At 52.2% G+C, this 25,827-nt stretch overlaps 1 protein-coding gene across 3 annotated transcripts in view; it reads left to right on the plus strand.

The window, feature by feature from the left end:
- Positions 1 to 25,827, plus strand: part of poln (polymerase (DNA directed) nu) — a 479,439-nt gene that overhangs the window by 81,346 nt on the left and 372,266 nt on the right. For all 3 annotated transcript variants that reach the window (XM_038805894.1, XM_038805895.1, XM_038805896.1), the window contains one exon: positions 2,450 to 2,625. In XM_038805894.1, the coding sequence (XP_038661822.1) occupies positions 2,450 to 2,625 (176 nt within the window). The remainder of the gene's footprint in view (positions 1 to 2,449; positions 2,626 to 25,827) is intronic.

Consider the following 25,827-nt stretch of genomic DNA (forward strand, 5'->3'; position numbering starts at 1 on the left):
GATGGAACTGATGGAAGAGGTTTTGAATATCAGATCACCTTACAGTGTTGGTGGGAGGCCTGGTCCATTCGGAGAGCTGGGCCTCAATAATATGTAGCAGGCTGCCTGTGAGCAGAATATGAGCCCCAGAAGAGAAGGCCACTCGGAACTCTGATATCAGGCAGCCCCTCCATCTCCACAACTGGAGAAAAGTAGATCTGGAGGATAATATCTGTCTCAATGTTTGGGGATCCTTTAACATAGTAAAGAGCCGTGAGCTACTTCATCAGACAAAAATGAATATTGAGCCAAGTAAGACACATTAGTATGTGTGACCTAAGCCTAGTCGAAGGAACAGGCTTTCAGGAGGATCTTCAAGGAGAAAGACAACAAGGCGGATGGTTTTAAGGAGTGAATCTATTAAGGAGGGCAGCACGGTAGCACAAGTGGATAGCACTGTGGCTTCACAGCGCCAGGGTCCCAGGTTCGATTCCCGGCTTGGGTTACTGTCTGTGCGGAGTCTGCACATTCTCCCCGTGTGCGCGTGGTTTTCCTCCGGGTGCTCCGGTTTCCTCCCACAGTCCAAAGACGTGCAGGTTAGGTGGATTGGCCATGATAAATTGCCCTTAGTGACCAAAAAGAGTGGAAGTGATGGCTTAATGTGGGTTGGTGCAGACTTGATGGGCCGCATGGCTTCCTTCTGCACTGTATGTTCTATGTTCTATTATTACCGAGGTCCCAGGTTCGATCCTGGGTCACTGTCCGTGTGGAGTTTGCACATTCGCCCCGTGTTTGTGTGGGTTTTGCCCCCACAACCCAAAGATGTGCAAGATAGGTGGATTGGCCACTCTAAATTGCCCCTTAATTGGAAAAAATTAATTGGGTACTCTAAATTTACAAAAAAGAAAGAAATGTGGTCTCCAGTGGGAAACGAGGTGCGATTCCCACTGGGTGGATCAGCAGGATTCGGATTCCAATCCACCAACACTTAGAAATCTTTTTGGAGCCGAGGTGATTCGTGCTGTGGGACCCGAAGAAACCGGCAAGGCGGATCCTCAGAGATGGGAGCGCCCTTTAAATAGGATCTCAGAGTAACACTACAGCACCCCCACACACATAATCACTGACAAGGCCCCCCCCCCTCCCAATTGCTAGCAAGGACCCTCCTTCAGGTCCCCCCACAATTCGGGCCCTGCCCCTTGACAGCACTCAGACAGAGCTACTGTTTTTTCTAGGAAGGACTTCTGAACAAAGAAAATCCCAGCAGACAAAAAAAAGCAGTCAGAGCACCTGGTCTGTCTCGGAAGCAGCTAAGTACAGAAAATATGCCACGATGAAAACACTGCCCTTAGAAACAACACCTGCTCAAAGAAAAAAGTGCTTTAGAGTTAATGGACTGTGAAGAGTTTTAAAAACAAACAAATCCCTCCTTTGAAATTGTCTGGACCTATCAATCAAGAGGCTTTAACAGGTAATGGAGTGTGATATTGATTGTAAACAATGCAGTTCAAAGCTTTTAGGCTTCTCAGCAAGCTTTGAAAAAGCAAAAGGGAAATTAAGTTGAATGTGAAAAAAGTTTCAAACACAAGGGAATACATTTACCTTCATCTTACTGAACTTGACATGCTGGGAGAGAGTTTAAAGGTTTTCGAGGCTACGGAGGGAAGACTTGTCATACGACCCCCATCCTTGGAAAGACCCACCCTAAGCCCTTCCAGCCCAGACCCAAGCCTCCTCCGACCTCCACCTCCCCTGAGGGACCCCTCTTGGCACCCTGGAGGTAAGTATAGACATGGTACACGCCCACTTGCTCCCCCTTGGTGTTCCTGTGATGTGGAGATGACGGCGTTGGACTGGGGTGAGCACAGTAAGAAGTCTTACAACACCAGGTTAAAGTCCAACAGGTTTGTTTCAAACACGAGCTTTCGGAGCACGGCTCCTTCATTCACCTGAAGAAGGAGCCGTGCTCCGAAAGCTCGTGTTTGAAACAAACCTGTTGGACTTTAACCTGGTGTTGTAAGACTTCTTACCTTGGTGTTCCTGGCACCTGGTCACCACTTTTAGGGACCAGTAGTGATTTGCACATGCAGGACTTCCAGCTGGGGAATGGGAGCATCCCAGGGGGCCGCTGCGTTCCACTTCAGACTTGCTAATGAGATTGAAATGGATGCTAATGAGTTCTGATCAAGTTCTCACTGTTTCTAGACGAGCACCTGATCCCACCAGGGAGAGTGGGCCAGGAGTCTCGTGACGGGTTTGCCTCCCACTGAGAATCCTGTTTTGGGCCTCACGCCCGATTCAACAGGCCAGTGGGAAACCGGGTAGGTTTAATGGCCCTAGATAATTGTCCTCTATGTGTTAAAAGCTATGCCTACAAATTTAGAAATTTTGTTTACAAGACCTTTGTGTCTCAATTCATGAAGGACGTGTGACAAAAAAAGTCACAGTTCGGCAGTGTTGTGTTTTTCAGGGATGGTGTGAATTGTGTCCAATTCCAGCCTGACAGTGTGACAGAGAAGAACATTAACATGCTTCACAGCGAGAATCAGACAGAAAGAAGTTACACAGATAGCTTTGACAGCTGGGTTCAGCCACATGACTGTGCAGCACTGAGCCTACAAGCGGTCACCCGTCAGGTGCCAGCAGGTGTGTACCACATCATGTTTGTGTTTGTTCTTTTCTTCTCTTGTATTCTTTCAACAGGAGAGGAAATTGTACAGCTGGGTAAATGCCGAGCCCTTAATTGTTAGCTGCATCGACTAATAAACGGATTCTGTAAACATTTTATATAGATTTATTCAGCATTGGGGTTAGAGAATTAGTTGGATATTTGCTGTTCCTGCAGAAACCATCAAATTACTGAGTATTTACAGTGCAGAAATAGGAACTTTGGCCCAACAGACCCATGTGGATGTTTATTTTCTCCCACCCTCTGCTTTCTAACAGTGTGAGCAGATAGACCAGTGACGTGGCAGTTTGGTTTATAAATATACTGCATGTAGAGGCTTAGTAATGCCTTGTGCACACATGCTCTCTCTTCGCAAGTAGTGACTTTCTAATCGGATGCAGGCTTTTTGGTGAGGCACAGAGCAAAGATCAGGGGCGCAATTCTCCGCACTCACGACGGTGCGGAGAATAGCGGGGTTCGTAAATTTTTACGGCCACGCTAGTCCGACGCCCTCCCGCTATTCTCCCCCCCCCCCTCACGCCCGACACGAATCGCTGCCGCCGTTTTTTTACGGCCAGCAGCGATTCTCAGCTGGCCGATGGGCCGAGTTCCAAGCCCTTTACGGCCGTTTTTACGAACGGCAAACACACCTGGTCCCGATTTTGAAAACCATGGCACCGATTGGCACGGCAGTACCACGGCCGTGCCAAGGGTGCCATGGGCCCGCGATTGGTGGGCACCGATCGCGGGCAGCGGGTCCGATTCCCGCGCACTCTTTGTCCTTCCGCCGCCCCGCTGTATCACTTCGCGGGGCGGCTGAGGGGCATCCCGGTCCGCGCATGCGCAGGTTTCGCGCAAACGCGCGATGACGTCATCCGCGCATGCGCGGGTTGGAGTCTTCCAATCCGCGCATGCGCGGCTGACGTCATGTGACGCGTCAGCCGGCGCAAACTCTGGCAAGCGGGCTTAACGAATTTCGTTAAGCCCGCGATGCCGGATTTCACGGCCGCGGCATACTAGCCCCGACCGGGGACCAGAATCGGTTCCCGGTCGGGGAGGGGGAGGCTGGCGTCAAACCCGCCCGGATTTGACGCCAGCCTTACGATTTCTCCCTGTCTGGGAGAATCGCGCCCCAGTTGTCTTGCCACGTTGGTGAATACATAGAAATAGAGGAATTAGAAGCATGAGGGATTAATTTCTAGAGTATAAATCTCTAAGCAGTGGCGTGGGTGGGTGAAACAGTCCTTCATAGTCTTTCCCAATGCATTTGTACATAAATGGTGTGAATTTACAGTCGACCCATACAGTTTGGATTCTTCTTATACTCAAACTGGTGTTAGAATTCCCCAGTACTTACCCAAACTATCCAGGCAAACAGAGCAGCCATTTTGTGCCAAATTTCTGGTTTTAGTTTGCTGCAAGATTGGCTTTGTAGCTCAGTACATATTTAGAAACAGTAAGAATGTTGCGAACACTTGTGCGGGTACTCATTCGGCTCACTCGTAATTGGCTGATTTAATGCACAGCATATGTTAGACTCATATTGGAAAATCCAATTTGCTGTTGACAGAATACAAATGTGTCTGAAACAAATCTGCTGCTTCCAATTGCTGCTGAGCGGATGTAACATTGACTTGGAAATGCTAAGACGTTAGTTGCTGTGAAAACGAAAAATGAAAATTGCTTATTGTCATGAGTAGGCTTCAATGAAGTTACTGTGAAAAGTCCCTAGTCGCCACATTCCGGCGCCTGGTACGGGAATCGAACCGTGCTGCTGGCCTGCCTTGGTCTGCTTTAAAAGCTAGCAATTTAGCCCAGTGAGCTAAACCAGCCCCTTTGTTGACATTGTCAGGGAGAAGGTACGATCTTTAATTTTAGATTGTAACAGTAGCATTGCGTCGAATTTTTTGAAGTGACAGTGGAGATTTTTAGTGGAGGTGTTGAGTTCCAGTGACTTACAGAATTCTGACAGAGTGCTGCTATAGAGCACTCGACCAAAGGGGGGAATCCATCACTGCAACCGTGATTAACAACGGCTATGAGCAAGCAATGATGATAAATCTTGCCCATTTATGAGATTTTAGCATGCATAATGAGCAATCTGGCCTGACCACGTTCATGGCTGGAAGACCTTTTAGGTTTAGTATACAAGTAATATAACGGGTGCACCAGACTGAATTGATGTGCAGACACCGCTCGTAGGCATAGCTGTTCTGTTTACAAAGGACTCAAGTCATTCCGTATTACATTTAAGCTTGCACTCATTTTGCTCATGTATTTATGGAACTCTGTTTGAGCACGAATATGAAGTAACAAGTCGAACATTGTATTGCCACAAGTTAAACAGCATAGTTCAGTACCGGCAAAGGTAAGTCACAGACACAAGGGCCTGGATTCCCCATTGCAGCAGCAGCCCAAGGATTTCCCAACGCCGTGCGATTGCCCTCAATGGGAAACCCCATTGGCCAGCTGGTGAGACAGAGAATCCCAGGGCGCACTGCACCAGAAATCTGGGGTTGGATTCTCCGATCCCCCGCCGGGTCGGAGAATCGCTGGGGGCCGGCGTGAATCCCGCCCCCGCCGGCCGCCGAATTCTCCGGCACCGGATATTCGGCGGGGGCGGGAATCGTGCCGCGCTGTCGGCGCCCCCCCCCCTACCCCGCGATTCTCCGGCCCACAATGGGCCGAAGTCCCGCTGCTGTTATGCCGGTCCCGCCGACGTGAATCAAACCACCTCCCTTACCGGCGGGACTGACGACGTGGGCGGGGTCCTGGGCGGGGTGCGGGGCGATCTGGCCCCGGGGGGTGCCCCCATGGTGGCCTGGCCCGCGATCGGGGACCACCGATCCGCAGGCGGGCCTGTGCCGTGGGCGCACTCTTCCTTTCGCGTCGGGCATCAGCCTCCCCGATGGCTGACACGGAGGTTAACCCCCCCCCGCGCATGAGCGGGGACGACGTCAGCAGCCGCTGACGCTCCCGTGCATGCGTGGACTTCTGCCGGACGGCAAAGTCCCTTCGGCCCCGGTTGCCGTGGCGCCAATGGCCTTTCCCACAGGCTGGAGGCACGCCACCCACTCCGGCGCGGGCCTAGCCCCTAAAGGTGATGGCTTTTCCCCTAAAGGTGCGGAGGATTCCGCACCTTTGGGGCGGTCCGAAACCGGAATGGTTCACACCACTCCATCCCAACGGGACCCCCCGCCCTGCCGGGTAGGGGAGAATCCAGCCCCTGGTGCGGCGGGGCGGAGAATCCTGCCCAAGAGCTGTTTCTTAAAATCTCACGAGTAAATCTCCAGCGCTGTTGCTCAAATAAGTTGGAGGAGACACTGAGGCAGGACATCAGATAACATGAGAAGAAGGGGGAATTTAGCAAAGATCCCTTGTCTGAAAGTGTAGGAGAGTGGAGTAGTAATTCAGAGCCCAAGGCTATTGGTCCAGAGACACAAATTCAAATCTCCATCATGGTATGATAGCCGGACAATTTAAACTTGATTAATTAGTAAAATAAATGAGGAACGGAAAGCTAGTACAGTGATGGTGACTGTGAAGCTGTAAAAAAAACTGTCCGGGTTCTCTAATCTTCTTTAGGGAGGGAAATTTGCTGTCTTTACCCAGTCTGGGTACTTCAGAGCCACACAAATGTGCTTGACTCTTAACTGCTCTTTGAAATTGTCTAGGAAGCCACTCAGTTGTATCTAAAACTAGCATTCTGGGCACGATTTAATGGGAAAAGAGTCAGAGTTCCATTTTGGGCGAGTATAGTGGGGTGTTTCTCGGCGCTAATGACCCCACTGTCATCGGGACTCTGTTCCTTTTGGCCTCAGCAAGGAAAGCCCCGCCAAGGCTGTGCTTACCTCCATTTTTAAGATGCTTCCCCTGATCTCTTGACCAGTGAGAGGAGAGCTGAGAGTTTTACAGTTTAAAACAGTGAGAGGACAGCCTGGAGCCTTGGCCTAGTCTCCAGGGAGCAGTCCCGGATGGCGGAGCGGTGAATATAAATTAACTTACCTCGGTGATTTGCGGCCTAGTCTCTAGGCAGCAGTCTTGGAGGGTGCAGCGGTGAATATTAATTAACTTACCTCGGGGATTTGCGGCCTACTCTCCAGGGAGCAGTCTTGGAGGGTGGAGCGGTGAATATAAATTAACTTACCTCGGGGATTTGCGGCCTAGTCTCCAGGGAGCAGTCTCGGAGGGCAGAGCGGTGAGTATAAACTAAATTACCTCGGGGATTTGTGGCCTAGTCTCCAGGGAGCAGTCACGGAGGGCGGAGCAGTGAGTATAAAATAACTTACCTCTGGAATTTACGGCCTAGTCTCCAGGGAGCAGTCTCAGCGGGCGGAGCAGTGATTATAAAGTAACTTACCTTGGGGATTTGCAGCCTAGTATTCAGGGAGCTGCCTCAGCAGGCGGAGCGGTGAGTATAAAGTAACTTATCGCGGGGATTCGCCGCTTTGTCTCCAGGGAGCAGTCTCGGAGAGCGAAGTGGTGAGTATAAAGTAAGCTACCTCGGGATTTGCTGCCTCGTCTCCAGAGAACATATTTGGAGGGTGGAGCAGTGAGTATATAAAGTAACTTACCTCGGGGATTTGCGGCCTGATTGGCTGGCAGGGAATCTGCACTAAATTTGAAAAAAATTGAAAAACTAATTAATTAATTATGTAGAGGGGTAACTAAACCAGAGGGCGGAGATTAGTGTATTCACCATTTAATATTTATAATAGGAATTTGGTTTAGCTCACTGGGCTAAATCGCTGGCTTTTAAAGCAGACCAAGGCAGGCCAGCAGCATGGTTCGATTCCCTTACCAGCCTCCCCGGACAGGCGCCGGAATGTGGCAACTAGGGGCTTTTCACAGTAACTTCATTGAAGCCTACTCGTGACAATAAGCGATTTTCATTTTTCATTTCTAGCGTTAGAGATCATAGAGTAACGGCAACTTAATTTAATAAGTACTGGTTTCAAATTAATTAATTAGTGCTAGAAATGTCAGTCAGAGGGGTAAAGTGCTTCACCTGTGAGATGTAGGAAAGCTGTGACGCTTTCAGCGTTCCGGACAATTACATCTGCAGAAAGTGTACCCAATTATAGCTCCTCACAGATCGCATGGTTCGGTTGGAGCAGCAGTTGGATGCACTTAGGAGCATACAAGTGGTGGAAAGCATCTTTGACAGGTGTTTTAGAGATGGGATTCTCCGTCCTGTCAGCCCTTTTTTCAGGCGCGGTGCTTCCCCGCCAGCAACGGGATTCTCCGTCCCCACAGCAGGCCAATGGGGTTTCCCATTGTGGCCACCCCCACGCCGCCGAGAAACCTGCAGGCGTGGGTGTGCTGGTGGCGAAGTAGAGGATCCCGCAGACAGAGAATCCCGCAGGTGGCCACACCCAAGGTGCAGGCAGATAGACGGGTGACCGCTAGAAGAGGCAGGTTCCCAATGCAGGAATCCCCTGTGGCTGTCTATAGCAGAAAATACGGAATTATGGGTTTGAAGGTGATTTAGCGGTTTGGATCAGTAATTGGCTAGCTGAAAGAAGACAGAGGGTGGTGGTTGATGGCAAATGTTCATCCTGGAGTTCAGTTACTAGTGGTGTACCGCAAGGATCTGTTTTGGGGCCACTGCTGTTTGTCATTTTTATAAATGACCTGGAAAAGGGTGTAGAAGGATGGGTTAGTAAATTTGCAGGTGACACGAAGGTCGGTGGAGTTGTGAATAGTGCTGAAGGATGTTATAGGTTACAGAGGGACATAGATAAGCTGCAGAGCTGGGCTGAGAGGTGGCAGATGGAGCTTAATGCGGAAAAGTGTGAGGTGGTTCACTTTGGAAGGAGTAACAGGAATGCAGAGCACTGGGCTAATGGCAAGATTCTTGGTAGTGTAGATGAACAGAGAGATCTCGGCATCCAGGTACATAAATCTCTGAAAGTTGCTACCCAGGTTAATAGGACTGTTAAGAAGGCATATGGTGTGCTAGCCTTTATCAGTAGGGGGATTGAGTTTCGGAACCACAAGGTCATGCTGCAGCTGTTCAAAACTTTGGTGCGGCCGCACCTGGAGTACTGCGTGCAGTTCTGGTCACCACATTATAGGAAGGATGTGGAAGCTTTGGAAAGGGTTCAGAGGAGATTTACTAGGATGTTGCCTGGTATGGAGGGAAGGTCTTACGAGGAAAGGCTCAGGGACTTGAGGTTGTTTTCGTTAGAGAGGAGAAGGCTGAGAGGTGACTTAATAGAGACATATAAGATAGTCAGAGGGTTAGATAGAGTGGACAGTGAGAGTCTTTTTCCTCGGATGGTGATGACCAACACGAGGGGACATAGCTTTAAATTGAGGGGTGATAGATATAGGACAGATGTCAGAGGCAGTTTTTTTACTCAGAGAGTAGTAGGGGTGTGGAACGCCCTGCCTGCAACAGTAGTAGACTCGCCAACTTTAAGGGCATTTAAGTGGTCACTGGATAGACATATGGATGAAAATGGAATAGTGTAGGTCAGATGGTTTCACGGGTCGACGCAACATCGAGGGCCGAAGGGCCCGAACTGCGCTGTAATGTTCTATGTTCTAACAAGTGTATGGTTTTGCATACTTTTGGGGGTGGGGGGGGGGATGACATAATGGAAAAACAACAGCAGCAGCCATTGCAGTGGCACCATGATTGGCTCTGTTGTTCAGCAGTGAGGGTCAAAACACAGAAGTGCAATAATTATAGGGGTCTCTATAGTCAGGAGCACAGATAGGTGCTTCTGTGACATGAGAAAGACTCCAGGCTGGTATGTTGCTTCCCTGGTGCCAGGGTCAAGGATGCCTCTGAACGGGCATGAGGCACGGTACACGTTGGTACCAATGACATGGCTAGGAAGAGGGATAAGGTCTTTCATCAGGAATTCATGGAGTTAGGTAGTAAACTAAAAATCAGGACGTCTAGGGTTGTAATCTCTGGATTACACCCAGTGCCATGTGCAGACTCCGCACAGACAGTAACCCAGCTGGGAATCGAACCTGGGAGCTGGTGCTGTGAAGCCACAGTGCTACCCACTGTGCATCCTCAACACCGGTGCCCCACAAGGCTGTGTGCTCAGCCCCCTACTATACTTATACACCTATGACTGTGTGGCCAAAATCCCCTCCAACTTGATTTGCAAATTTGCTGATGACACCACCGTAGTGGGTTGGATATCAAACAACGATGAGACAGAGTATAGGAATGAGATAGAGAATCTGGTGAACTGGTGCGACGACAAAAATCTCTCCCACAATGTCAACAAAACGAAAGAGATTGTCATGGACTTCAGGAAGCGTAGTGGAGAACATGCCTGTTATAACCTGCCTGCTTACCACTGGCTGCGGACTAATGGCAATCCCACAATCCTTCGGGAGTATGCGCTTCCCCAATGAGGGGGGCGGAGAAATCATTAGCAGATTCCCTTATAAATAGAGCTGGCCAGTATGGAACCAGCTAGAGAGGAGTGACTAGCAAGGGAGTTGCTTCTGCTGTTATGTATATATGTTATTATAAAGAAATGTTATTTCTTTCCAGGGCCGGCTCAAGGCACCGGCAACTCGGGCAGTCGCCCGGGGCGCCATGTGCTAGGGGGCGCCAGAGACTCGGGTCCCGCGCATGCGCAGTTGGGCCGGTCCCAACCAGCGCATGCGCGGTGGCCGCCCTCCCCCGCGGTCCGCCCCCTCAGTCCGCCCCCTCGGTCCGCCCCCCCCGCCCCCCCCGCGGGTCCGCCCGCCCCCCCCTCGGGTCCCCCCCGCGGGTCCGCCCCCCCCTCGGGTCCGCCCCCCCCCTCAGGTCCGCCCCCCCCTCTCGGGTCCGCCCGCCCCGCCTCGGGTCCGCCCCCCCCGCCTCGGGTCCGCCCCCCCCCGCCTCGGGTCCGCCCCGCCCCGCCCCCAAGGGCGCCGAAGTTCAGCTTGCCCGGGGCGCCAGCAACCCTAGGGCCGGCGCTGTTTCTTTCTATCCTACAACTCGTGCTGGATTCTTCGTGGCCCTCACAAAACTGGCGACGAGGGTTAAAGTGGATAACTGTCTACGCTGCTGATGCCACCTCCTTGGATTTTTGTTGGATACAGGTGGAAGTTTATTTTCTGTTACACCATGCCTCTGTATGGACGTTTGGATGTCTTTGATGCTGTGCTGGAAAGTTGGAACCGTACGCACAACGGATGCATTACTATTTCCAGGCAAACAACATCACTGAAATCAAAGCCAAGTGGTCATTTTGCTCACTGCCTGTGGCCCACATACGTTTGGGGTGATTAGGAGCCTTACGTACCCAGCTGCGCTGGACACCAAGACGTTTGATGAACTTGTGACCAAAATGAAAATGTTGGCCCCGAGTTATGTCTGGTGGCCAGGCCTCGACACCGACATTGGGAAGGTGGCTCAAAACTGCTCCATTTGCCAGGAGCACCAGAAGCTTCCGCCGGCAGCGTTTGCCTTTCAGTACGCATGGCCTCCCCAAGGTGCTGGTCACGGACAACGGCACTCCGTTCACAAGTGAGGAGTTTGCGATGCTCATGAAGATCAACAGCATAAGCCATATCCTCACTGCCCCATACCACCCAGTTCAAATGGGTTGGCGGAACGCGCAGTGCAGACATTCAAACGGGGACTAAAGAAGCAGTCTTCTGGGTCTATGGACATAAGGCTGGCTCCTTTTTTGTTTTCATACAGGACCACTCCACAAATGATGACAGGGGTAGCTCCCGCGGAACTCCTAATGGGCCGGAGACATCGCAACCGCCTTAGCATGGTTTTCCCGGACATTGGCACATTTCCCGAACAACGGGCAGCACGGTAGCATGGTGGTTAGCATAAATGCTTCACAGCTCCAGGGTCCCAGGTTCGATTCCCGGCTGGGTCACTGTCTGTGCGGAGTCTGCACGTCCTCCCCGTGTCTGCCTGGGTTTCCTCCGGGTGCTCCGGTTTCCTCCCACAGTCCAAAGATGTGCGGGTTAGGTGGATTGGCCATGCTAAATTGCCCGTAGTGTCCTAAAAAGTAAGGTTAATGGGGGGGTTGTTGGGTTACGGGTATAGGGTGGATACGTGGGTTTGAGTAGGGTCATCATTGCTCGGCGCAACATCGAGGGCCAAAGGGCCTGTTCTGTGCTGTACTGTTCTATGTTCTATATTCTATGTTGGCGCAAAAGTATGCCGCACTCAAGAACGGCAGGGACATGGCCTTTCTTGGCATCAGCCGATTCGGCAGTTTGTGCCCGGTGACCCTGTGTTCGTTCGGAATTTTGCTCATGGTGCCCAGTGGGTCCATGGAGTTATCTTTTGCTGAATGGGCCCTATCTCTTACCAGGTGCAAGCCCAGAGTCGTCTCCAGCGTAAGCATGTAGACCACGTTCGGTCCAGAAGACCATCTCTTCCAAAGATTCCCCGCCCCCGGAGCTCACTTCTACAGCCACAGAGACCAGACACAGTGGAGAGTATTCCTCACAATCTTCCTCTGATGTTGCACTCAAAGCCTGCGCAGATCGTTACAGAACCGCGTGGAGATAGAGACGCCGAGATGACGGAGGCAGTGGATTCCGACTCTGAGATGGAGACACCGGACGCCTCAGAGGGGGAACCTCGGGCCCACGGGCCATGGATGTACAACCATTACGCCGTTCATCACGGAAACGCCATTCTCTGTCTCGTTACACGCCGCCCAATCCAGTGCCTCATGCAAATGGTGTCCGGCCTGCGGCAAAACAAGTCCGTCGCCCTCCTTTGCCAGGGTCTTCGGTGGATTCCTTGGACTTTGGGGGGGGGGGGGGGGGGGGGAAGATGTTAGAACCTGCCTGCTTACCACTGGCTGGGGACCAATGGCAATCCCACAATCCTTAAGGAGTATGAGCTTCCCCAATGAGGGGGGCAGAGAAAACATTAGCAGATTCCCTGCGTAAATAGAGCTGGCCAGTTTGGAACCGGCTAGAGGAGAGTGAGCAGCAAGGGGGTTACTGCTGCTGTTGTATATATATGTTATTGTAAATAAATGTTATTTCTTTCTATCCTACAACTCGTCCTGGATTCTTCGTTGCCCTCATAAAAATGTCCCTGTCACATCAATGGGAACGAAGTAGAAAGGGTTGAGAGCTTCAAGTTTTTAGGTGTCCAGATCACCAACAAGTGTCCTGGTCCTCCCGTGCTGATACTATAGTTAAGAAAGCCCACCAACGACTGTACTTTCTCAGAAGACTAAGGAATTTTGACATGTCAGCTATGACTCTCACCAACATTTACAGATGCACCATAGAAAGCATTCTTTCTGGTTGTATCACAGCTTGGTAGGGATCCTGCTCTGCCCAAGACCACAGGAAACTACAAAAGGTTGTGAATGTATCCCAGTCCATCACGCAAACCAGCCTCCAATCCATTGACCCTGTCTACAATTCCCGCTGCCTCGGAAAGGCAGCCAGCATAATTAAGGACCCCACGCACTCCGGAAATACTCTCTTCCACCTTCTTCTATTGGGAAAAAGATACAAAAGTTTGAGGTCACGTACCAACCGACTCAAGAACAGCTTCTTCCCTGCTGCCATCAGACTTTTGAATGGACCTACCTCGTATTAAGTTGATCTTTTCTCTACACCGTAGCTATGACTGTAACATTACATTCTCTAGTCTCTCCTTCCCTCCTTATGTATGGTATGCTTTGTCTGTATAGCATTCAAGAAACAATACTTTTCACTATATACTAATACATGCGACAATAATAAATCAAATCAAATCAAGTATATCAATGGGAAGGGATAACCAGGAAAGAGTAGGGCCCATTAGGGACCAATGGAGTGTTAGACGTTTAGCTGCTGTTGTATAAAGAGTCAAAGGTACTGCTCCTTTTATAAACACCTTTATTTCACTTAAACAGACTCTGTGCAAAACTCTATCTTCACAATCACCTGACACAAAGGCCACCTGAAGTCTCTTTACATATCAGTGTCAATTATTGGATACTTAAACTAAATGAGACAACTAATTGGAATGTCTCTTAACCCATTACTTAACATGAAGAAATCTGTGAGTGGAGCCAGAGAACATTTGTAGGGTGTTAAACGAATACTTCATATCTGTCTTCACCCAATGAGGAGATAGATATAGAACTCGGGGAGAGACACTGAGGTTCTTGAGCAAATTGTCATTGGGAGTGACAAGGCATTGGAGGTGTTGGCAGCTTAAAAGTGGACAAATTTCCAGGTGCAGATGAATTGTGTCGCAGGATGCTGTGGGAAGTGAGGGAGGAGATTGCAGGGGTGGGGTGGCCTAGCTCAGATGTTATTGCTGTAGTATGTGATTTAAATGTGCCCCTCTGGTAATACTTACAGGCTCCTGGCTGTTTACACTGCTGACTACTCACTGTGTCTTGTAAATGTTCAGAGAGCCTCTGGTCATATGGGAGCTCCTTCCCCACCCAGGCCACATCTTTGGAAGCCCTCATATCTCAACAGTATCATCAAGTGGATGGGCGTGGCCAAGCTCAATCATGGCCCACCAGGTGTTGGCACTCCTCAGAGGCGCATTCTTAAAGAAAACCTGTGGGCGCGATTCAACTATTGGGGCCCAAGGTCCCATAGTGAGCACATTTAGCCATGTGTTTAACGATTCACATTGTACAAGGGGTCTCAGCGGAGAACGCGCAGCTGAGGCTGCACATAGCCCCGTTGTGCACACTGAGGGGCTCCGCTCGCTAAAGATGTGCAGGTTAGGTGGATTAGCCATGATAAAATTTCTCCTTAGTGTCCAGGTATGTGTAGGTTAGGTGGGGCTTCGGGGATAGGATAGGGTGGTGGGCCTAGGTGGGCTGCTCTTTCAGAGGGTGGGTGCAGACCCTATGGGCCTCCTTCTGCACTGCAGGGATTCTATGATTCCCCAGTGTAGCGAGAGATCGGGATGCCATTTAAAAATGGCGTCCCGATCTCCAAGGCCCCAAAGGCGACCCCGCCCAGCCTGAATGCACTATGGGAAGTTACCCGTGCCGTAGGGCACGCCAAGCCAAATTGTACACAGGAAAAACAATGCCAGCCTGGCACCTTCGCAGTACCAACCTGGCACCCCAGCAGGCGCATGCCAGCTGGCATTGCCACTTGGGCAGTGCCACCTGGGCGCACTGGCAGTGCTCGGCTGGCACCCAGGATGGCACTGCCAGGTGCCCACTACCATCAGTGCCGGGGTACCACCCTGCCAAAGGGCATGCAGTTGGGTGCCTCCAATCCTCTGAGAGATCTCCAGGAGTGCTGTTCCATCTAGTCCTCGGTCGTGTCACAGCGCGGTAGCACAGTGGTTAGCACTGTTGCATTGCAGCGCCAGGGTCCCAGGTTCGATTCCCGGCTTGGGTCACGGTCTTGCGGAGTCTACATGTTCTCCCCCCTGTCTGCGTGGGTTTTCTCCGGGTGCTCCGGTTTCCTCCCACAGTCCAAAGATGCGCGCGTTAGGTGGATCGGTTTCGCCCTGTAGTGTCCAAACGTTAGGTGGGTTGCTGGGTTTGGGGATAGGGCGGAGGTGTGGTATTTGTTAGGGTGCTCTTTCAGCTGCTGATGTAGGCTCAATGGGCTGAATGGCCTCCTTCTGGACTGTAAATTCTATGCTTCTCCCCAAAGGTACACAGCCAGTAAACAACAGAGAGCATTTTCTATCTAAGGGAGAGATACCCATTCCTTACCTAATTTAAAAGAGGGGTATGATCTTAGTGGGGTGCTTTCCATAGGCGGTGACCCCATCCTCCTCACTTTTCAGCAAATGGAGCTGGCTGGACATCTTGATTCCGTCTTCCACGCGGTATGTATTATTGCAGCAGAGGCGACATGAGGCCCTTACTCACCCACCGCAAAATGGGGGAGCAGCTTGAGAGTGGGGTTTGCGGGGGGGGGGGGGGGGGGGGGGGGGGATGCGATGGGAAGGCAGTGGCAAGCTGCACTTTTTATTTAACATGTCCTCCAGCTTGCGAACATACCAGTGGGTGGGGAAGCCTAAAATTCTTCCCCCACCGCCACTTTATATTATTGGAGGGAAGAAATGCAGTTTATTCATTCTTCCCTGATAGATATAACTTCTAATTTCTGGTATAATTTTTAGTAAATCATTCATGCACCTTCTTCAGTGCCTTTAAATTCTTTTTACAATACGGGGACCAAAACTATTGACAGTAGCCCAAGTGTGGTCAAACCGAGGATGTAAAGGAGTTTAACAACTACACTAGTTTGCTATGCTATAGTCTCGAAGTTTTTATCTCGAAATATGAGCTAGGTGCAATTATTGCTTTTCTTTACAACCTTAACTTTCCTGACTACTTTTAGTGACTTGCATTTCAAAGGACCAAATAACTTGTGAACTGTTCCCTAGAGAGGTCTGTGCAGGTTTCAACTCTTATTTCTCAATGTACATTTCTGTCTTGCTGCTGTTTTGTGATTGCACCAATATTTTGCTCTCTTTGCTGTTTGGACAGACGGCATTGCCTATTGAGCATTATAAGAGCAAATGAAAATGTGAGAGTTGTGACTAAGATGTGATTAACTGAGCATATCTGTCAGCAGTAATATTAATAACGTCGGATGCATTGTCACAAAAATGCAGCTGCAGCGGAAGATCATGAGATTGGTTTGGCTGAAGAAGATTTTGCGGCTTGTTTGAGTTTATCTTTCCAGTATACCAACGTTGCTGTCTTTTTAACACGGTTTCGGGCTGATCCTGAACAGTGTCCTGACATGAACTACTATTTCTTTTTTTTAAAAATAATTTTTATTAAGATTTTCACAAAATATAAACAACAAAACAATATTAACAAAACAACCACAGTAAAAACCAAAAAACAACAACCACCGCCACCCCCCCCCCCCCCCCCCGCCCCCCCCCGCCACCCCCAGCAACTACAAAAACAAAAAAAAGCAAACAACAAAAAGGAAAGAGATAACACCTGCCACATCCAATAAACCCATGGACACATTTCTCCCTCCCACTGAACCAACCCCCCCCCCCCCCCCCGGGTTGCTGCTGCTGCCGGCCTATTTCCCTACCGTTCCACCAAGAAGTCTAGGAAAGGCTGCCACCGCCTAAAGAACCCTTGCACCAACCCTCTCGGGGCGAATTTCACCCTCTCTAACTTGATGAACCCCGCCATGTCATTGATCCAGGCCTCCACGCTTGGAGGCCTCGCATCCTTCGACTGAAGCAAAATCCTGCGCCGGGCTACTAGGGACGCAAAGGCCAGAACACCAGCCTCTTTCGCCTCCTGCACTCCCGGCTCCGCTGCTACCCCAAATATCGCGAGTCCCCAGCCTGGCTCAACCCTGGATCCTACCACCCTCGACACCGTGCTTGCTACCCCCTTCCAAAAGCCCCCCAACGCTGGGCATGCCCAGAACATATGGGCATGGTTCGCTGGGCTCCCTGAGCACCTAGCACACCTGTCTTCGCCCCCGAAGAACCTGCTCATCCTCATCCCGGTCATATGAGCCCTATGTAGCACCTTGAACTGTATGAGGCTAAGCCTCGCACAAGAAGAGGAGGAATTCACCCTTTCCAGGGCATCCGCCCACGTCCCTTCCTCAATCTCCTCACCCAGCTCCTCTTCCCATTTACCCCAGCTCCTCCACCGAGGCCTCGTCTGCCTCCTGCATTACGTGGTATACGTCCGAAATCCTCCCTCCTCCAACCCACACTCCCGAGAGCACCCTGTCCCGTACCCCACGTGGGGGCAACAGAGGGAACCCCTCCACCTGCCGCCTGGCAAACGGCCTAACCTGCATGTACCTAAACATGTTCCCCGGGGGAGCCCAAACTTCCCCTCTAACTCACCCAGGCCCGCGAACCTCCCATCTACAAACAGGCCCCTCAACCTCCTAACATCTACCCTGTGCCAGCCCAGGAACCCGCCATCGATGCTCCCTGGAACAAACCGGTGGTTCCCCCATATCAGGGACTTCATCGAGCCCCCCACCTCCCCCCTATGCCGTCTCCACTGCCCCCAAATTTTGAGGGTAGCCGCCACCACCGGTCTCGTGGTATACCTCGTTGGAGGGAGCGGAAACGGTGCCGTTACCAGCGCCTCCAGGCTCGTGCCCACACAGGATGCCATCTCCATCCTCTTCCATGCTGCCCCTTCCCCGTCCATTACCCACTTACGCACCATCGCTGCGTTGGCAGCCCAATAGTACCCACAGAGGTTGGGAAGCGCCAGCCCCCCCCCCCCATCCCTGCCCCGCTCCAAAAACACCCTTCTCACCCTCGGAGTCCCATGCGCCCATACAAATCCCGTGATACTCCTGTTAACCGTCCTAAAAAAGGCCTTCGGGATAAGGATGGGAAGGTACTGGAACTGGAACAGGAACAAAAACCTCGGGAGCACCGTCATCTTGACGGACTGCACCCTACCCGCCAGCGACAGCGGTAACATATCCCACCTTTTAAACTCCTCCTCCATTTGCTCCACCAACCTTGTGAGGTTAAGCTTGTGCAGGGCCCCCCAGCTCCTAGCCACCTGGACTCCCAGGTACCTAAAGCTCCTCCCTGCCTGCTTCAGTGGGAGCCTACCAATCCCCTCCTCCTGATCCCCCGGGTGCACCACGAACAGCTCGCTCTTACCCAGGTTGAGCTTATACCCAGAAAAGTCCACAAATTCGCTGAGAATCCTCATCACCTCCGGCATTCCCCCCACCGGGTCCGCCACATAAAGCAGCAGGTCGTCCGCATAAAGCGACACTCGATGCTCCTCCCCACCCCGCACCAGGCCCCTCCAGTTCCCCGACTCCCTCAACGCCATGGCCAGGGGCTCAATTGCCAACGCAAAGAGCAAGGGGGACAGGGGACATCCCTGTCTCGTCCCCCGGTACAGCCGAAAGTACTCCAACCTCCTCCTATTCGTGGCTACACTCACCATCGGGGCCTCATAAAGCAGCCTCACCCAGCAGACAAACCCCTCCCCAAACCCAAACCTTTCCAACACCTCCTACAGATACCCCCACTCAACCCTATCAAAGGCCTTCTCCGCGTCTAATGCCACCACTACCTCCGCCTCCCCTTCCACAGCCGGCATCATAATGACATTCAGAAGCCTTCGTACGTTGGTATTCAACTGCCTTCCCTTTACAAACCCCGTCTGGTCCTCGTGAATGACCCCCGGCACACAATCCTCTATCCTTGTAGCTAAGATCTTCGCCAACAGCTTGGCGTCTACATTTAGCAGCGAGATCGGCCTATATGACCCACACTGCAGGGGGTCCTTGTCCCGCTTAAGGATCAAGGAAATCAGCACCCGTGACATAGTTGGGGGCAAAGCCCCCCCCTCCCTTGCCTCGAACCAACAGGGGGCCCAACAGGTCCGCATACATTTTATAGAATTCGGCCGGAAACCCATCCGGCCCCGGCGCCTTTCCCGACTGCATGTTCCCAATCCCTTTAACCAGCTCCTCCAGCTCAATCAGCGCCCCCAGTCCCTCCACCTGCCCCGCCTCCACCTTCGGAAATCGCAGCTTGTCCAAGAAGCGCCCCATTCCCCCCCCCCCCCCCCCCCCCCCTCCACCGGGGGTTCAGACCGGTACAGTTCCCCATAAAAGTCCCTAAAGACCCCATTAACGTCTACCCCCCTCCGCACCACCTTCCCATCTCTATCCTTCACTCCCCCAATCTCCCTGGCGTCCCGCTTTCGCAGCATCCTACTCGCCTTCTCCCCGTATTCATACACCGCTCCCTGTGCTTTCCTCCACTGAGCTTCCGCCTTTCTGGTAGTCAATAGGTCGAACCTGGCCTGAAGGCTACACCGCTCCCCCAGCAATCCCTCCTCCGGAGCCTCCGCATATCTCCTGTCCACCCTCACCATCTCCCCCACCAACCTCTCCCTCTCTCTCTGCTCTCCCCTCTCCCTATGGGTTCGGATGGAAATCAACTCCCCTCTAATCACCGCCTTCAATGCCTCCCAGACCGTCCCCACTCAGACCTCCCCGTTATCGTTGGCCTCAAGGTACCTCTTGATACACCCCTGAACCCTCCCGGCCACCTCCTCATCTGCCAGCAGCCCCACCTCCAAGCGCCAGAGTGGGCGCTGGTCCCTCTCCTCCCCCAGCCCGAGGTCCACCCAGTGCGGGGCATGATCCAAAATGGCAATGGCAGAGTATTCGGCATCCTCCACTCTCGAAACCAGGCCCCTGCTCAGGACAAAAAAAATAGATCCTGGAATAGGCCTTATGTACGTGGGAGAAAAACGAGTACTCCCTGGCCCTTGGCCTCACAAACCTCCAGGGATCCACCCCTCCCATCTGATCCATAAACCCCCTCAACCCCTTAGCCGCCGCCGGTCTCCTACCCGTCCGGGACCTGGATCGATCCAGTGGGGGATCCAGCACCGTGTTGAAGTCCCCCCCATGATCAAGCCCCCGCCTCCAGATCCGGAATGCGGCCCAACATGCGCCGCATAAACCCCGCATCGTCCCAGTTTGGGGCGTAAACATTCACCAGCACCATCCGCTCCCCCTGCAGCTTACCACTCACCATCACATACCTCCCGCCACTGTCAGCCACCACATTTAACGCCTCAAACGACACCCTCTTTCCCACCAGGATCGCCACCCCCCGATTCTTCTCATCCAGCCCTGAATGAAATACTTGGCCCACCCATCCCTTCCTCAGTCGAACCTGGTCCGCCACCTTCAGGTGTGTCTCTTGGAGCATGGCCACATCCGCCTTCAGCCCCTCCAAGTGCGTAAACACCCGGGCCCGCTTGACCGGCCCGTTCAGCCCCCTCACATTCCAGGTTATCAGCCGGATCAGAGGGCTCCCTGCCCCCCTCCCCTGCCGACTAGCCATAACCCATCCCCTGCCCGCCACTTGCCAGCGCCCCCCGCTCGGCCTGTTCCCCACGGCGGCAACTCCCCCCCCCCCCAGCACCCCCTGCATTCTCCAGTTCCTTCCTGGCCATTCCAGCAGCAACCCGGTACCCCCACCCAGGCTAGGGCCCCTCCTAGCCGCGCCCCCCCACTCCATAGCACTCCCGTGAGCCAGCTAACTTCTGCTGACCCCGGCGACTCCCGCCACACCTCCAACCCCTCCCCACGTGGGCACGTGGGGCTACTCCTCCTCCTCCGTGCCCATCAGCAGGCCCCCCCCCTCCCGGTTTCTTGTGCGGGAAAATAAAAACTAGCAAAGGCCCGCGCTTCTGAGCCCCGACCCTGCCCCCATCACTGCGCAGCGCGGGAAACCAGAAGGAAGCCCGCGCTTTCGCCCTGCCCAACCCCGCCTCCTCTAGGGCAACTCCCCTGGCCGGTCCCCACCACCAGCTCCCCGCACTCCCAGTTTACCTCCCTGCCCGAACCCGTCCTCCAGACCCATACATAAAGACATCGCCCCACCCACTCTAAAGCCAACACACATCCTGCATGAAACAGAGACCCCCCCCTCCAAAAAAAAATAGACACAGTTACATTTACATACAAAATCCCCATCCCTGACCCTCAGTTTGAGTCCAATTTCTCGGCCTGCAGAAAGGCCCACGCCTCCTCCGGGGACTCAAAATAATGGTGATGGTCCTTATAGGTGACCCACAGACGCGCCGGCTGTAACATGCCAAACTTCACACTCTGTCTGTGGAGCACCGTCTTCGTCCGGTTGTACCCGGCCCTCCGCTTAGCCACCTCCGCACTCCAGTCCTGGTAGATCCGCACCACCGTGTTCTCCCACTTGCTCCTCCGCTCCTTCTTGGCCCACCGAAGCACGCACTCCCGGTCAACGAACCGGTGGAACCGCACCAGCACTGCCCGCGGCGGCTCATACGTCTTGGGCCTCCTGGCCAGTATTCTGTGGGCCCCCTCCAGCTCCAGGGGCTCCTGGAAGGAGCCAGCTCCTATCAGCGAGTTCAACAAAACGACCACATAGGCCGCCAGGTCCGACCCCTCCAGCCCCTCCGTGAGGCCCAGGATCCGTAAATTCTTCCGCCTCGACCGGTTGTCCATCTCCTCGAACCGCTCCTGCCATTTTTTATGGAGCGCCTCGTGCATCTTCACCTTCCCCGCAAGGGCCGCGGCCTCATCCTCCCTTTCGGAGGCCTGCTGCTGCAGCTCCCGGATTGCGGCCCCCTGGGCTGTCTGAGTCTCCAGCAGCTTACCGGTGGTAGCCTTCAGCGACTCCAGCAGCTTCACCTTAAGCTCCTGAAAGCAACGCCGAAGAGTCTCCTGCTGCTCCTGCGCCCACTTCCTCCACTCCTCGAGGTCTTCGCCGTCCGCCATTTTGTTTTCATTGCCCCGTTTTTCCAGAGGCAATGCCACCGCTTTTCTGCTCACCCCACTCCTGGTCCGGACCATAGAACCCTGGGGATCTACTGCAGACCCCTTCCCACGTCGGGAATCATCGATAAAGCGCTGCTGGGGGCCCTGAAAAGAGCCCCAAAGTCCTTTTCTAGCGGGAGCTGCCGAACGTGCGGCTTAATTCCGCATAGCCGCAACCGGAAGTCATGAACTACTATTTCTGGCAATCCACTTCAAACAGTTCACCACCCAGTGTCGGGCACCTCCTGATACCACTCTAAACTTGAGAACTTTGGATCCCTGAACTTTGTCCTCCTTTGTCATGCTGCCTTGACGTGTCTGAACTTGTTTTGTGTGTGATTCCTCTGTCCACTTCAGGGAAGCTGGTGACGTTTGTGGTAATGTCACTAGATGAGTGATGCGACCATCAATTCATTCAGAGACACGAGTTGAAGTAAACTGTGGCTTTAATCGGCTTACAACTGAGCCTGCCTGCAACTATACTGAACTGAGGGCGGAATCGTAGGACCGCAGCACTTATACTTCCTGCGGGGACGGAGCCCTGTACATGCTCCTCATGTCCCCCTGTGGGCAGAGCCGCGCAACGGCTCACAGATGGAGCCCACAGGGACACAGTAATGTACAGTGCAAATTTATAGTGGTTACACATTCACCACAATGAGTAATCTAGAGACTTTGGGGTCATGGGTGCAAATCCCACCATGGCAGCTGATCGAGTTTAAATTCAAAGAATAAGTTAATTAATTGAACGCTAATCTCAGTGACCATGAAACTATCATCGACTGTTTTAAAAACCGATCTGATTCACTAATGTCCTTTATGGAAGGAAATCTGGTGCCCTTTCCTGATCTGGTCTACATGTAAGGTTGTCGACTCTGGCTGGTATATTCCGGGAGATATTGGCAGAAGTGATGTCACAAAAATACAGACCTTAGGGAAAACAGGTCTGTTTCTCAATTGGAACCATTTTCCCTAAAGAATGGAACCATTTTCCCTAAAGAATAGAGCAGTTGCCAAACAGGATTAAGGAAAATCCTAAAGTGTTTTATGCATATGTAAAGAGCAAGAGGGTAGTCAGAGAAAGGGTTGGCCCATTCAAGGATATTGGAGGGAATCTATGTATGGAACCAGAGGAAATGGGAGAGATACTAAATGAATACTTTGCCTCAGTATTCACCAAAGAGAAGGACTTGGTGGATGCGGAGTATAGGGTAGAGTGTGTAGGTATTCGGAGTCATGTTGATATTAATAAAGAGGTGTTGGGCATCTTAAAAAGCATTAAAGTAGATAAGTCCCCAGGGCCTGATGGGATCTACCCCAGAATACTGCGGGAGGCAAGGGAGTAAATTCCTGGGGCCTTGATAGTAATCTTTGTATCCTCATTGGCTACAGGCAAAATTCCAGAGGGCTGGAGAGCAGCCAATTGTTTAAGAAGGGCAGCAGGGATAATCCAAGAAATTATAGGCAGGTTAGCCTTACATCAGTGGCAGGGAAACTATTGGAAAAGATTCTCAGAGATAGGATTTACTCACATTTGGAAACAAATTGACTTATTAGTGATGGGACAGCATGGTTTTGTGAAGGGGAGGTCGTGCTTCACTAATTTGATCGACTTTTGTGAGGAAGTGACAAGATGATAGATGAGGGAAAGGCAGTAGATGTTGGATACATGGACTTCAGTAAAACCTTTGGTAGACTGGTACAAAAGGTGAAGTCACATGGGATCAGAGGAGAGCTGGCAAGTTGGATACAGAACTGGCTTGAGCACAGAAGAAAGAGGGTAGCTGTAGAAGGGTGCTTTTCTGAATGGAAGGCTGTGACTAGCGGCATTCCACAGGGATCAGTTCTGGAGCCTTTGTTGTCGTGGTGTATATAAATGATTTGGAAGCATCTTGTAAGGGGTCTAGTTTGAGGGCTATGGTGACGGTGGTGTTGCCAATTGCTCCAAGTAGGTATTCAGGGAACCCGGTGGTGCAGTCCATGGTGAATATATGGAATCAGTTAAGGAGGCATTTTATGATGGAAGGGATGTCGGTGCTAACGCCGCTGTGCAAGAATCATGGGTTTGAGCCGGGGGGGATGAATAGTGTATACAGGAGGTGGAGGGAAGTGGGGCTGGTCAAGGTGAGGGATCTGTATTTGGAGGAAGGGTTTGCCAGTCTGGAGGAGCTAAGAGAGAGGTTAGAGCTGCCGAGGGGGAGTCAGTCAGGTATCTGCAGGTTAGGGACTTTGCGCGAAAGGTCTGGAAGGGATTCCCTATGTTGCCGGGATACACCCTGCTGGAGCGACTGCTGCTCCCGGATGTGGAAGGGGAGGGAAGAATTGGGGATATATACAAGTGGCTGGGGGAGCAGGGAGGCGAGCGGGTGGTGAAGATCAAGAAGAAATGGGAAGCGGAGTTGGGAGGGGAGATCAATTGGGGAGCATGGAGTGAGGCACTGCGTAGGGTAAAGGGACCTCCTGCAAGGATGAGCCTGATACAGTTTAAGGTGGTGCACAGGGTGCATATGACTTGGGCGAGAATGAATGGGTTCTTTCAGGGGGTAGCAGATGAGTGTGAGAGGTGTGGGCTGGGGGCCAACGAATCACGCCCACATGTTTTGGGGTTGCGAAAAATTGGGAAGATTCTGGGCGGGAGTGTTCGCGGTCTTAGCCAGGATAGTGGAGGAGGGAGTGGACCCTTTGGTGGAGATATTTGGGGTCTCAGAGAAGCTGAAGCTCATGGAGAGGGGGAAGGCCGATGTCTTGGCCTTCGCCTCTCTGATTGCACGATGGCGAATTTTGCTGGAGTGGCGTTCGGCATAGCCACCGGGGGTAGCGGCTTGATTGGGTGACTTGTTCGACTTCCTGCGATTAGAGAAGATAAAGTATGAGTTAAGGGGCTCTTCTGGGGGTTTGAGGAAAGGTGGGGGATAGTTGTGCCCGTGTTTGAGGGGCTGTTCGTCGCCGGGGAGGGGGGGTGAAAAAGGGCAAAAATCTGTACAGACTGTATAGTTGATTGTTGTGAAGCATGTTTCCCGGGGTGTTTGTTCGCTGTAACCTGTTTTGATACATGTTTGTAAAACAAAACAGGCACATGCAGCGAGAAGGGGGGGCTATGTGGGAAAATATATGGACAGCTACTGGACAGAGCCTGAACACCAGTGGATGGGACTAGACAAAAATTGGAGGACGAGCTGGGGACAGAGGTAGGATGGGGACTCTGGAGCGAAGCACTGAGCAGGGTGAACTTCACCCCCTCCTGCGCAAGGCGAAGCCTAATGCAGCTCAAGGTGGTGCACAGAGCGCACCTGACCAGAACCCGAATGAGCAGGTTCTTCCTGGGGACTGAGAGGTTGATGCTGCCTGGCATGTGTGGGCACTGTGCTTGAGCAGGGAGAGGTTCTGGTGAGGCTGGCTGGAGGTACGGTTTGATGAAGTTGTGGCGGGCGTAGGGAATTCAGTTGCTGGCATCCTGCGAGGTGCTGGCATGAGGGTTCACGGTAACATTCCTGGCGTTGACGGAAGGGTGGAGTGCCATGGGAGACATGGGACACTTACCCTTGCTGATCGTGGTAGGTCATTCATTGTGTGTCGACATTGAACCTCTGCCCCCTTGGTCAGTCTGCTGGCACTGATCAGTGCTGCCACCATCTTCCAAGTGGGATTGGTGCCCTTGTAAGAACATAAGAACTAGGAGCCGGATTAGGCCATCTGGCCCCTCGAGCCTGCTCCGCCATTCAATGAGATCATGGCTGATCTTTTGTGGACTCAGCTCTACTTTCCGGCCTGAAAACCATAACCCTTAATCCCTTTATTCTTCAAAAAACGATCTATTTTTATCTTAAAAAGATTTAATGAAGGAGCCTCAACTGTTTCACTGTGCGAGGAATTCCATAGATTCACAACCCTTTGGGTGAAGAAATTCCTCCTAAACTCAGTCCTAAATCTACTTCCCCTTATTTTGAGGC

This window comes from Scyliorhinus canicula, chromosome 8 (assembly GCF_902713615.1).
Source record: "Scyliorhinus canicula chromosome 8, sScyCan1.1, whole genome shotgun sequence".
In the NCBI taxonomy this organism is placed as follows: Eukaryota; Metazoa; Chordata; class Chondrichthyes; order Carcharhiniformes; family Scyliorhinidae; genus Scyliorhinus; species Scyliorhinus canicula.